This window comes from Prorops nasuta, unplaced genomic scaffold (genome assembly GCF_024137725.1).
Source record: "Prorops nasuta isolate Cenicafe-Biocafe unplaced genomic scaffold, Cenicafe_Pnas_1.2 PNAS00005, whole genome shotgun sequence".
Lineage (NCBI taxonomy): Eukaryota > Metazoa > Arthropoda > Insecta > Hymenoptera > Bethylidae > Prorops > Prorops nasuta.
Window position 1 is genome coordinate 6,963,157 of NW_027116802.1, and position 14,477 is coordinate 6,977,633.

General features: G+C 35.2%; 2 protein-coding genes across 20 annotated transcripts in view; both read left to right on the top strand.

Annotated features, from left to right (window-relative positions):
* The first annotated feature begins 143 nt into the window (after window positions 1-143).
* On the top strand, window positions 144-9,532 carry MBD-R2. 4 transcript variants are annotated; one of them, XM_066727563.1, is made up of 17 exons: window positions 144-1,087; window positions 1,745-2,264; window positions 2,343-2,477; window positions 2,595-2,621; window positions 3,280-3,380; window positions 3,528-3,613; window positions 4,238-4,640; window positions 4,735-4,849; window positions 4,925-5,211; window positions 5,419-6,120; window positions 6,194-6,325; window positions 6,458-6,538; window positions 6,763-7,048; window positions 7,746-7,883; window positions 7,964-8,361; window positions 8,457-8,681; window positions 8,778-9,532. In XM_066727563.1, the coding sequence occupies exons 1-17, from the start codon at window positions 742-744 to the stop codon at window positions 8,900-8,902; spliced, it is 4,107 nt and encodes a 1,368-aa protein (XP_066583660.1). In that variant the 5' UTR covers window positions 144-741; the 3' UTR covers window positions 8,903-9,532. The 4 variants fall into 4 exon arrangements, with proteins under 4 accessions (XP_066583660.1, XP_066583661.1, XP_066583659.1 ...); XM_066727562.1 differs by having other exon boundaries at window positions 148-1,087; window positions 8,427-8,681; XM_066727565.1 differs by lacking the exon at window positions 144-1,087 and adding an exon at window positions 1,375-1,679 and having other exon boundaries at window positions 8,427-8,681.
* A 444-nt stretch (window positions 9,533-9,976) lies between these two features.
* The window catches only part of msn (serine/threonine-protein kinase msn), a 29,040-nt gene continuing 24,539 nt past the window's right edge, over window positions 9,977-14,477 (top strand). For 14 of the 16 annotated variants that reach the window (XM_066727566.1, XM_066727570.1, XM_066727572.1 and 11 more), the window contains exons 1-2: window positions 9,977-10,939; window positions 11,869-11,934. In XM_066727566.1, the coding sequence (XP_066583663.1) occupies window positions 10,874-10,939; window positions 11,869-11,934 (132 nt within the window). In that variant the 5' untranslated portion in view covers window positions 9,977-10,873. The remainder of the gene's footprint in view (window positions 10,940-11,868; window positions 11,935-14,477) is intronic. The other 2 variants (XM_066727579.1, XM_066727582.1) reach the window with 1 other exon arrangement.

Consider the following 14,477-nt stretch of genomic DNA (forward strand, 5'->3'; position numbering starts at 1 on the left):
TATTGCTGGTAGTTACATGTATAAAGTACACTATTAAAGTACGTACTATATATACTATTATGATTACGGATCGATTAAAGTTGAAGTGTTGGGATTTGTTTAGTATTTGGTAAAGCTAGGTCTCTGGTTAAACGAAGGAATTCTAATAAAGACAAAAGTCAACAGAGAATAATGAAAATAAAAAAGGCGCAGCAAGATGGGCGCAACTCGTGCAACTATAAATGTAAGAGGCAACTAGGCAAGTGGTGGCAGCAGTGTGTTTAGTGAGTTTTGCGCGAACGTTGTCGCTAATTGAGTAGTGGTGTGGTGTGGCGTGTCTACAATCGACTGGTGTACTTTTAGTACTAGTTTAGTAGTGAGTGAGCGAGGAAGCGAGGAAGGCAAGGTAAGGATAGGCACTAGGTAGGCAGGCAAGAAGAGAACAGAATAGAACGAGTGGTTGGACTGAACTGAAAGGAACGAAAGGAGGAAGGAAATAAAGGGTGCGTGATCGAACAAGTGAAATAGTTATTGGGTGGAAGTGGTGAAGTGAGACTAGAAGAAGGGCGTCAGGTCAGGGGGCGATCAAAGAAAAAGAGGCAAGAGACGACAACGACGGATATCACACGGATATCATTTTGGTGCGGTGGTTCGGCAGGACAAGACGGAGAAGCTCCCGCGAGGTTGGGCTCCTCCGTCTCCGTCTCCTACTAGGTCCACGATGTTTCTTTCTTTGTTCGTTGCTATGTAGTGCCGGTGTAAATGAAGCGGCGGCGTAAAACGCGGTCGCGGTCGCGTGTTAGGAAGGAGGTACCGCCTGCGGGGGCGATGAGAATGGCGCGCAAATGTTGCGTGCGTAGCTGCGAGGCCGACGTGCAGGAGGCACGCGCCAAAGGCCTGCCGCTACACCACTTCCCCAAGGATCCCATCCTGAGAACGAAGTGGCTCACCAGCGGTGGCTTCGACGAGGCTTTCAAGCCGACACCCGGCCAACTCGTTTGCCACAAACATTTTAAAAGAGCCGATTACGAAGCCGCCAAAGGCCACAAGCTTCTACTCAGGAAAGGCAGTGTCCCATCGGTTTTTGCCGACTATGACAACCATCCAGGCAAGCGTCTTTCCATCTTTATCCATCATTTACGCGCATATAACTGACAATACTCCGTTCCATCCATCAGGTGTTACAGATTTCTTCTACTATAAAACCTCGCTCCCTCGTTCCTCTTCTCTCTTGTCTTTCTTTTTCTTTGCTTCCTCGTGTCCCCTTCCCCCCTCTCTCTGCTCTTTCTTCCTCCCCCCTCCACTACCCGTCCAACCAATGTTTCCGCTTAGCTCGATTACATCGTCTGCACACACACGTATACTTATTACTACGTACGTGCGCGCGAGATCACCGAGTTGCCGGTATTCAAATTTCAGCTGCACTTTGGAGCATCAATTTTACCTTTTCTTGTCGTTCTTTCGAATATTTTTTATGCCTCGAAAGCTAACGACTCTCCAAAGGTCTCATTACATCAAATCTGAATTAAGAAATGACTATGTTTACACGCGAACTTTATTTTTATTTACAAACACGTATTAGCAGTATAAATTTCAGTTTACTTTCCTGATGATATATGTACGCTAAAATAACGTGTACTGCTATAAATCTGTAGAAAGCTCTGTACTTTTTTGACAAAATCATTCTCAATAATGCTGATGTAATTATTACATAATGTTAGTAATACTATTTTAATAGATATAATAATATATTATTTTATTGCAGATCCAGTCATAATGTCTCTGAAGTCTTCTACATCTTATGCACAAGAGGATCTTGATCTTATTAATTCTGAAATTTTGAATTTGGGACATTCTATGCCATCGGTACCAGAGGAAGCAACTCCAAAATCTGATAGTTGCGGGGAACAGTGCTATTCTAGACCAGCATCCTCTACGGATTCCTTCCTACCGCTAGAACAAGAAACACCAGTAAATGACAGTAAATCTATAGAAGAGCCTGTGCCAGAAGAAAATCCTGTACCTGTTAAACAAGTGGAAGCTGTGAATAATTCAAATATTAAAGTCAATACTATGGCAGTGCAATTAGGTATTATGGAGCCAGAAGTGGCTATGGAAAATGTGACAAATAATATAATCATAAAGGAAGAATTAAAAGATCTAAAGTCTTCAGAAGATAAAAAGTTTGATAGTTCCGTAGATCTTAAGCCAAAATCAACCAGTAAAGGTGGCATAAAATTTTTTCCTGGTGCCAAATTGGAAGCAAAAGATTTCAATGATAAATGGTAATTAATGCATGAGTCAGAGTTAGTTCATATTGCAGTGTTTGAATAAGAAATTTATTTTAAAATTTATATGTATAGGTATTCGGCAAAAGTAGTTGAAACAGATTGGGCTGAGAGAGAAGTATTAATACATTTTGATAAACTAAGCTCGAGATTTGATGAATGGATACCCATGGATAGTTCCAGACTACGTATTTTGCAATCTCCACCAAGGTAATCCATAATTTTGCTTATACTGTAGATAAGTAAGTTATCAAAATGTATCGAACAGTTGAAAGTAATTTAAACTAGCCATGTAAATTTCATGAAACTTTTCATTTTTGTTTAAAGTGAGCAAGTACGGGATCAGCCACCTCTGTAAGTGGATATAATATTATAGCACATACACAACAAAACACAGTTATACAATATCCATACCATTCAAATTTTTCTAAATAATAATGATTCTTCCTTTACCTTCATTCCTTCTCTCTTCACATTTAGACCAATTTAAACTCAACTATTCTCGTCTTTTTAAAATTTTATCTTTATTTCTGACTGTGATATTAAATATTAGTAAAATCTAAAAAAAGGCTTTTAATTTATCATGCTTCAAATATCATTAATATCAATTGTATACAAAATTACCCGCATATTACAATTAAAATAATATAATTTAGAGTTTTCATAAATGTACCTATATTTCATTTAAATTTATTTTTCATTTTGAAAATATACAATTCGCGCTGTGTTGATTATTTAATACGCACGGTATCTAATGAAAACGTACAGAGAGGGGATGAGAGAGTAGCTTCTATTAAATTTATATGTTTATGTAATTCCTATGGAAATATAGGTACAGTAAAATTGATCTAACAATATGAAGTCAGTAGAATTATATAGAATTGTTAGAGGAAAATAAAAGAAATAGAAAAAAAAAATGCCATCGTAAATGACGATTTAGCGTAAGCGTAGTTGAAATCGTGGTGAAGTGCCATTTTTTCGCGTGGGTAATTTCTGGATTTGACACCTTCAGGGAAACAAACATGAGAGAATTTTCCGTCGGAGAAAGGATCCTCGCTACTTGGGCTGACGGCAGGAAATATCCAGCCAAAGTGAATGCAGTTTTGGGAAATGGTAAGGGCCCTAACCCAACCTTAATTTGTACAGGAGCGAGAGAGACATCATATCTTCATTACTCGTTTTGACGTTTCCCCTTGGGGGACAATTTTTACCATACAATAAAGTATATTCTTTTTAGTTATACGCGTTCACTTTTTACAGATAATTACGATGTACTTTTTGATGATGGATACGGTAAAGTGGTCAAATCCTCAAAAATGACTAGGATTGCTGGAGCTCCATTAAAGGTATGATATCTCAAACCTGATTTAAAGGTTATGTTGTTGTTACCTTGTATCAAAGTTTTATCGTGACAAATGCTTTTAACAATATTATTAAAATTAATTACATCTTGACTCCTATTAATTTATTTTATTTTAAACTTTTACATATCTTATTATATAAATGGGATGTTTTAAAATGAGTAAAATAAATAATCATTTTTCATAAATACATGAGTTATTATAGTAATCAGTTATTAACAAAAGGGTAAATACTTCAACTTTAGGTGAAATTTGTTAAATAATAATAGCTTCAGATTATGTTTCACTTTAGGAAAAATATTAATTATATGTTGATTATTAAAATAATACTTGAACTACAATTGGATCGTTAACATTTTTTTTTTATGTGAAATGTAATATAGTCATTACAGACCTGTGTGTATTACAAAAAATATAATTAATATTGAACAATTATAAAGCATTTGTTTAATTTTAGCAGTTGTTAGACATTATATAATTTATTGTTTGAAGTTTATGTAAATAGGCAATCTATTTTAAAATTTGTTTTATGTAAAATTTTATAATAACAGATAATTTATACTTTTTTTGTGTTATTGTTTAATTATGGTTCATTTTTATTAACTGTAGCAACAGCCAATTCAAGGGGATAACTATATTGGAAGTAAACAGGAGAGGAGGGATAAGAAAAGGAAACACACGGTTATGGAGCTTTTTCATACTCATTCAAGGAAACGTGTAAAGAATGATATAGATAAAACTGGTAGAAAAGGAGATTCGCATACTGCTGAAAATTTAGAATATTTTTCTGAAAATAGAGTTAATTTAGATGGTAATTTGTTCGGCCCCTGTTATGATGCTGGTACTGATTTGCTAAGAGGTTTTGATACAAATATACCTAAGATGAAAACTAATAACAAAAGAAATAAAAAAGAAATCATAAGACATGAGACTGATTATGAAGATGTAGGACCACAGTGGATCAATGGTGAACCTCAGGGAATTGAGTCTTTTATTGTCGATGGTAATGATGGTAAGTAATGTTTGACTTGTAATTACAATAAAAGGGAATGTATTATTTTTTCAAATTTACATTGACTGCTGTCATTATACCTTAATTTTATTAGGGCCTAGACGTTCAATTATCGTTCAGGATAAGAGATTACCACCAGGTTGGCAGAAACATTTTACGCAAAGAAAAGCTGGGACCTCGGCTGGTAAATGGGATGTTTTATTTATACAGTAAGTCGAAATAGTAAGACACTAATTTTCATTGATTAATTAAACATAATCAATGTTTTATTTTTCATGTTATAGCAAATCTAGCGGAAAGAAGTTCAGGTCCAGAAACGATATTAGAGCATTTATGGAAAACCAAGGACAGTTTGATTTTGATCCAGAAAGATTTGATTTTTGTATTCATCGTAAGAAGAAAGGGCATGTTAATAGGATAAGGCATGAGCCAGTGGTAGAAACACCAAGGAAGATTAAAACTTTACTTCCTAAAACTAAAGCCCCTACTACAACAGAGCTGACATCTCCACCCGTGCCTGCTCCTTCTACACCTGTTTTGACACCAACTACTCCTCCAATTAATGATGGTGGTGAGTTATATTTTTTAGATAATCTTACATAATACACATAGTTATGGTTATGATATTTTTTTTTGCAATAAATTCGAAAAACAGGAATGGTATATTGTAAGTAGATTGAAAAAAAGAAGCTTAAGAGGAAAACGTTTTAAATTAAATTATTATGTGTGTTTTTTATTTTGTTGTTATTAAAGCAATAAACTTTTTGTGGTTTTGCAGCTATTTTTATTGGCGGCCTTCGTGTGGAAATGGAAGATAGTGCTTACAAATGCCCCAAGGAGGGTTGTAACAAAAATTTTAGGAAGGAGAATCTTTTACAAATGCACATTAAGCATTATCATCCAGAATACTCAAAATTTCTCGGATCTACGCCAAACGTTGCCGATTTGGCCTATGCAAGAACCATCGGAGAGTCTGTAGAAGATCTTATTCCTAAAAAATCGGTGAATCTTTTAGACAAAATTAATAAAATAGGAAGGAAGAAATTTCAAGACAAATCGCCTTCGACCACATCCCAAGCAATTAATTCCTTACAACCTGCATCACCGTCGTTAGCTGTATCTTCTGAAACCGAAGATTTATTAGGCGAAAAATGCAGCGATTTGCAGAAAGACTCTTTAAAACGAGATGCAATGTCACCTATGTCAAGTCATAGTTTCGAAATAAATGGTGATCTTCACATGAAACGTGAAAATGCGTGTGCAATGTCACCAGGAACTTTATTTGACATGAAATTGAGAGAAGAAAAGACGCAAAGTGGGATTAAGACGCTTCTTCCTGTAAGGTCATCCACGGAGGTTCAAAAAGATCGATCTAAATCCTTGGATGAGTCTATACACGTTGATCGTGTTAAAGCTCAAAGAAAAAGACATTTATCAGAATATAGCACTGAAACCGCGATTCGTGGGAAAAAGCGCCATGGCAAGTGACTTGTTAAGAAAATTGATAGTGCGAAAATCGATTAGTGTATCAAATAATAACATCATTTTTATAGGTGTCCATGAAGCATTGGAGTCATATGCTGATTTAGATGATAGTACTGTAGATGCTGAAGGGCCAACCGGACTTGTATATAGATACAGCCATCGAAAATCTGATTCTAAGAGCGATGAAAATAGTCAAAATAGTGAGTTATATATTTAGATATTAATTTGCTTAGTGTTATTTTTTTATTATTTATATTTCATTCAACCACATATTATTTTTAAATTAAAAATATTAGCTTAACCGTTATTATTATACTTACGTTATTCTTTAGGTCAACTAAATGATTCTCGTCTTGAAAAAGACGATCTTTTGAAAAAAGACACTCTCAAAAGGGATAATAATGATCCCGAAGGTATATTTTTTAGTTTTTTTTTAATTAAACCAATTATGTTCGCACGATTGCTAATTCTTTTTCCCCTTTAACACTGACTTAAGTAATTGATTATTTTGTATTATATCAAATTGTTATTTTAAATTTCTTCTTCCCCTATTTTGCATTGGTATTTTTAATGAATTAGTATAATTTATGATAAAAAAAAGGAAATTCATCTTAATGAATTTTTATAATTATTCTAGAGGGAGAAGGGGTAATGATGTTAATTAATGGGGAAATGGTTAAAGTAGAGCAATTGCGAAGGGAAGAAATCATAAATTGTACTTGTGGATTTATGGAAGAAGATGGCTTAATGATACAATGTGATCTTTGTCTATGCTGGCAACATGGTCACTGCAATGCTATCGAAAGAGAAAAGGATGTTCCTGACAAATATGTTTGTTATATTTGCAGACACCCATATAGACAACGACCATCTAAAAAATATTATCATGATCAAGATTGGATTAAAGAGGGAAAATTACCTATGTAAGTATATGCAAGGTATTTCGGTGCTAGGAGTCAATAATGAAATTATGTTTCTAAGAACAAGTGATGTAGAAAAATCCTTTATCGCTATTTTTATTTGAAGAGTATAATCTCTCAGTTATTATAATTGTTAATTTATGAAAAGACACTTAGGGGTTTCAATTTCGGTACTATTGCTTATTTAATATTTTGATAGATTGTGATTGATGATGATATTGTAACATTTTTTGGAATCGACATTCTGAATAGATACTGGTTAATAAGCAGTTTAGACTAGCACTCACTCCAAATAACAACATTTAAACTAGTTCTTTATGGTATTATGCAGAATAATTTGGTAGGTGCAAAAGGACTAAACATCATGCAGTGTAATTTTTCGAGTGATAAAAATCGAATTATTTAAGTATATTAATCAATTTTGAGTATAACTATACAGAGTTTTTCAAGAAGTCTATTCTTAGAAAATATTTCATTATTAACTGTACATCCTTCATATGTCGGCACTTAATTATTTAAGTATAATATAAGACTTAAATTGATCTATAATCTGATTATCTGGCTTTTGATCTAATTTTAAAACAATGACAAAAGTTCTTGTAAACTTGACATCTTTTCAGAGGTGTTTAATTTCATTATTGACCTCCTGTAGAATATTTGTTCTAACATTATATATGATATGATGTATTCTTTCATATAGTTTGTCTGACCGTACAAAAAATCAGGATTCGATTAATAAGAGAACGGCTATGCTAAAGCGGTCGTACGATTTAGTTGCTGCTCTTTTACAAATTCAGCAAATCCTTCACAGCTTGCGAGTTAAAATTAATGTAGCGCAGTAAGTATTAGTTAAATATCGTACCATTTTACAAATCGATTTCCTTAGTCGATTCTTTTATCGTAAATGCATTTAAACAGAAAAAAGGATCATCCGAAATTGTATCTGTGGGCTAAAAATTGGGAAAAGATTGAAATTCCTAAACCAGAACTTGATCCAATACCAGTGATAGAAATTACGAGACCACCAGTTGAATCTACGGAAATTAATACTGAATGTACTCAATATAGTGAGGTGAAATCTGAATCAAGATTAATTGTAAAAGAAGATTATGATGAAAAATCAATTGCATCGGATTCAGAATTAATGAAGATTTTAGAGGAAGATAGTACTCATTCTGACGAGTCTAAACATGTAAAAAAAGAGGATGAGGTGAGCGAGAGTGATACTCACATCCTTTTAGATGCATTGACGAAAAATGATTCTTTGGAAGAGAAGCCAAATATAGAATCTTCAATAATTAGAGATGATGATACAAGTAGGTATTTGTTAGACTTTTACTTAATTGTGTTTTCTATTTCTAACGTTTTATAATTTTTATAGATTTACTCACGGGTGAAATCTTTTCGATAGATAATTCTACAGAAGCATCTTTGATGCTTGGGGAAAATTTACAAGAAGGTACTGATGTTCCAAGCCTTATTAATGAAATTTCACCAGTACCTCTGCAGCCCTTTATACCTGAGCCTGAAGCTCCAATCGATCCAACTGAATGCCGAATGAGACTTTTGGAGCATATTGAACATTTTCAAAGTCATATTGACTCCAGATTAACTAGTATCGAAGCACAAGTTAGCGGTATGTAAATATGGACCAATTTCAATTTATTCATAATACTTTCAGCGCTAGTTGTTGAATCTTTCTCATTTATTAAAGATGCAATTTTCTTTACAGCTTTAGAGGCTATGGACCCTGAAGTGATTATACCAAATGTAGATATACAATCCCGTACTAAGCAGACAGTGCAGATGCTTTTAAGAGATTTAAATACTGTTCGAAAATTAGCATCATTGTGTTAAAAGATTCACCCAATTTTTGTTGTTTTACAGCAAATATTCTTATTGCATTATGCTTGCACAGCGAGATATCAAAATAGTGTTGACAAACAAATGAATGGATAGTTTGGACAATATGGACAGAATCGACAAATGGTCTGCAGCAATAAAATAAAAAATAACTAAAAAATCACTTTAGACAAAATGTAAAAATTTACTAAAATGACACAATATAACAAGACAGCTAGGCTTAAAATGAATAATATGTAATATATCTGTATATATTCCGTCTTGTATAGTGTAAAAGTGTATATTTATATCGATAGCTACTACAATAACTAGTTGTATAATATAAATAATAATTTAAGTTTAATATTTACAAAAATCCGTACGATGAAGAATATTATTAATTGCTGGTCACGAAAAAACATTGTAACCAGAGCTGATATTCTTAGTGAAATAGCTTTTTATAATAAATGACAAAATCTATATATATATATATATATTTAATATACATATATATGTATATATACAAACACATGCTTTCAATGTAAAAAAGTGTAATGTATATTCCAAAATTGTCATTATAGTACATGAAAGAAACCAAAAAAAGCAGATGAAAAACAAATGAAATTTTTTAAAACAGTGTATCTTATTTATACAATAAATAATGATTTTATCCTTGACAATTTCATAATGGCCACATGGGCTTTGTTGGGCTGCGAATGATTTATAATTCTAATAATCTGTGAAAATATGTAATTGTAAAGGGGTTGGGACGGGTGGGGTTGCATGAACTATGGTGGAGCTGGTGATTAGAGTGCCGCTATGTTGGTAAAGCCTGTTTGATGACGTCAGAGAACTGTGTGCTATTCTGCTATCGGATCACCGGGCAATGAGAAAGAAAGAAAATGTTAAAAGATACATAAGGATGAAGTGAGATAAAGATAGAGTGGCGTGCATGCGCGCGCTGTTAAGAAAGAGAAGGGTATGAGTGAGGTAGTGTATGGGAACAAGTGAGAGAGAGGGAGAGAATAGCGAGGGCGGAGGGGAATGAAAAGAGAGAGAGAAAGAGAATGGGGAAGGCGTGCAGCGACAGGCAGGAGAGTAGCAACACTAGCAACGTAGGAAAAGCAACTAACAGTGAAGGAAGAGAAAAGGCAGGCAAGGCAAGTCGTCGTAAGAGACATAGGAATAGGACAGGACGTGGAACGGCTGTCGCCGTAGTGAGTGGGCTCGGCTCTCTTGCATCCGTTATGACGATACAGTGATCCAGCGCTCGGCGCTGCTAATTTTCAACAGTAAATAGTGTGATTTGTTCGACAAGTAAACAGGGAAGCAAAGAGCAGAAAATCGTGATGGAGGTGCGTCGCGGCCCGGCCTGACTGGCAGACAGTTCAATTCTCCTTAGCTTCGCTATCCTTTTAACATACACTCCAACTCTACTGTACTCTTCAAACTAATTTCTTTCCTCCTTCATTTATCCAATCCTACAATTCCTGGCCGAAACAACTAAAGTACTTCCTATTGCATTTTTCTACGCCATGTGCCGCCGCTACTCCGCATGTCCAATCTCCATCATCCAGAGGATCACTCTCGAGTAGTCTCACAGAAATAATTTTCCATCTTTTCTACAAAGCCGACCGTTTTCTCTGTTGGTGTTTTCTTTTTCTGTGTACCGTTCTCTCGCTCTCGTGTTTGTGTGAGTGTATTGGTGCCAGTGAACGAGCAACACTCTTTCACCCTTCTTGTATTTTTGTCCGGCTCCCTGTTTAGCAAGAAAGAGAGAGAAAGAAGGGGCTCTGTGTGCAGCGAGAAAAACAGTGAAAGAAAGACGTAACGAGCGATACAAGAAAGAGAGAAGAGGAAAGTAAGTGGAAGAGTTCAGGGAAAAAGCAAGAAGAGGCGCTAGACGACAGATTCGGTGAGTCGCTGGTACAGTGAGTTGGAGCAAAAGAGAGATAACACGCGAGGGAGCGCAAGTAGCGTATCAAGATGGCGCATAATTTGGCACCGAGCGTCAACTGCTCGCTCGACGACATTGACCTGAACGCCCTAAAGGTACGTTAAGATTTTCTTAGATTTTCTTAAATGCCTGAAGTCCAGCAAATGCTGATTAACCTCTCTTATTCTTGTCATTTGCGAGAGAGACAATGATAATGTATGTCCAGGAATCGCGCTGTCTGTCTATCTGTTCATTCGTTTTCTTCGTCTGGTGATTAACCTCGTACGAACAGACAGCGACCCTCTCCGTCCGTGTTTCCTTTGGTTTCCTTCCTCGCCGGTCAAGCCAAAGGGTGGGAGAGGTTCTCCTTGAATTCTTTTCTCATTATTAAATACTTACGCTGCATAATACAAACGATTTTCTCAATCCATCCAAAGTAGATTTCGTCCAACGACACACCTGCCATATAAATAAATAACTTCTCTTTCATAAGTATGATTTTCTCCACACTGACAGGTTATCTTGCTAACTCATTGAAAACGTGAAATGCAGTGAAATGTTTCATCGTGTACTTTGCGATCTTTTCATAAATCCTGTTTATTAACCTGCTTCATACCCTTGTAGCAAATTCTAATGGTAAATGGGGACTGGAGATCCTAACTTAGTCAAATACAGATAAATAAAAATATCCATGTGTAATCCTATTTTATTCACACAAAGACAAATAATCGGCGGTTTAGACCGCTCACTATATGTATGCCACATTTATAGATACAACTCAATTTTCTTAAATTCCTATTAAGCCGTATCAATTGTTTCCAGATAATAATTGCAAGATAAGAACGGTTAACAATGCTCTTAGTGTTTTGTTCTATAAAAACTTGCTGCTTTAATGCAAGTTTCAGCCAGCATTTGTTGCTACCGAGTGGAAAAACGATAGTCGATATTTGATATATAGAATTGATAAGCATTTATGTTGGACTGTAAAACAATCTGAATTTTCTGTTTCCCTGCGCTTTATGCTAATTATGTTTTTGCATTTTAGGAGCCGGCTGGAATTTTCGAGTTGATCGAAGTGGTTGGCAATGGAACATACGGTCAGGTTTACAAAGTGAGTAGAACTGATGATTTGGGAAAATTTTGAGTTAAATGTTGCGTTTGTCACGTCGCTTCGCGACATAGCGACGGGAGTGCAGCATTGAGCAATTTATTAAGCCTATTACTATGAGTTAAAGAGACGCCGAAATGACGAACATGAACAATGTGAAGTCTGGTAAAGTAAAAGCCATGTGTCTTCTAGCGAGTCTCGAAAGAACGAATGCGAATTGTGAAGCGAAAGAGTTGGATGGAAAAGCCTTGGCATGTGGCGATGTCTCCCACGCTAAGACACCCCCCTTCCCCTCTTGTTCCTCCTTCCAGTCCCGTTCCTCTCTCTCTCTTTCCCCCATTCCATACAATGTTTACGTATGCCTTGATCGTCCTTGCGGTCTAGTTTCAGCTCTTCCTAATACAACTGAACGCTTCTTACGCGAAATCATGACTAGTGGCTTTTTCAAGCCTTCTATCTGATCTTTCTTATACATGCAGTGAGTGAATCGACCGTATTTTATTTATGGTAATATTTACTATTTTCTTTTTCACCTTTTAATATTAGCTTCTAATGTCATGTTTTTCTCTCATTCATTCAATTTGTTGTTAAACGTGACTTTGAGAGACCAAAGTTCTGTTTTCTATCATTCCATTACTGAACCAGGGTATTAGGCTAGAATAAGGAAAGGTGTACTTGTCTTACTTCAACTTATTGCACCAGCTCAACGGTGTAGCGACAGAAAACAGACCCGGGGTTAATACTCATGCGAAATTTAAAAACATACTGACTCGAGATTGTTAAATTTGTAAAAACCAATTATTCCTCTCAGCTATCACGAAGATTTATTTTAGAGAAGTTTTGAAGTTTCATTTATATAACGACGGTAAAAAATAATCCTTTCTTAAAATTGTTAATGTTTCTAAAACATTGCCCAAGGCATTGGAGCTTCTGGGAAAAACTTATTTTTCCTCTCAATTAATGGATCTCCAAACAAACTCTTTATAACATTTGGCCTGTTAATTGTAATTTTCTCTAAAATTAAACAATTACTTCTACACTGAAAGTAAGATTTGCACTATTATCACGCGTATCAAAATTGTTTAAGCGATTCAATCTGATAGATAAGGTTCGATTGAACATGTCTGATACTATTACACGTGTGTTTATATATCTAAAGTTATATTTTCTATTTTTTACCGAAACTACTGAATTTTTAAATATGACTTATATACGTGTCTCGTTTAGATGGTAAACTGGAAGTTATCCACGTATACGAGATCTAAATACTTACAGAAGACTGTGCACGAAGTAACATCCTAAATATATGCGAGGTGAGGATACGGTGTGCTTCGTTATCCCGCAGATACTACTTGTGTGTATGAGTGATTTTTCTCTCGACTCGCATTATTAACTTTACGTGGTTTACGTAAATTTTGCGTGCATTCGAACGCTTGCATTACCATCGACTACTTTGCTGAAATATTTTTCAAACGTGTTACCTGTACTGCCAATTAGCAATATGGGCTTTCTTGAATAATAACGCGAGTAGGTTAAAATGTATTTGCGGCTCATAGAGTGCCTACTCGGTTTCTTAGCCACGGATAATTTATACATATATATATTCTTTCTTTAAGTATAAAAATGAATTATTTGCAAGGGTGAAAAAATTTGATATTTAATGTATAGAAAGTTTAAAGGTGTAAATAATATTCCATTATATTTGTGTCTGTTTTGTGTAGCTTAAGAATACAAGGCTGCGGAAGAAGCTCAAGGGTGTAGTGGTGAAGGTAGTGGTGGTGGTGGACATGCTTAAAATATATAATTATGAGAAGATTCTTTTTCTTAAATGGAAGGAACCCAACTATCGCGTGAGCTGGATGAATCATGCTTCACAGTGTGTTCGTTGACGAGTAAGAACAAGTAGCATTCATGGAAATGGAATAGACTGAACCAAACTCAAATACAATTCGTATCCTTATCTGTATCAATTTCATCCAATTTTTAACGCCGAATAATAATATCGATAATCTTGAATTATTTTTAGAGAGAGAGAGAGAGAGAGAGAGAGAGAGAGAGAGAGAGAGAGAGAGAGAGAGAGAGAGAGAGAGAAGCTTGAAATTTTATGTTCTTTCACTCGTGTCAAATGAGCGAAGCTTAATACAGTGAGAAAACACGATAAGATCTGACATGACGATATTGTCCAGAGGCATCCGTTCTACAATGCGGAAATATACTGGCTCTCCGACGGTCATCCGGCCCTACAAGCATGAATCAGTACAGGAATTATGCAAATCGTGATGTCTTTTTTTGAACTACATAATCAGAACGTTCAATTAATGAATACAAAAATAGCATTAATCTGTACTATTCTATTCTAAAATAGTATCACTGATAAATTGCTGCAATCGTTGCTCGATAAATAATGTTGGAACTGGAAACTGAAAAATCTGAATCGATGAACTTTACATTCCATTGACAATTATGCTCTGTCAGTGGATTATGACAATTTAAATAAAGAATATGTTGAATTTGTATATTTAGCTATTTTTACGTGCAGTTGGTGA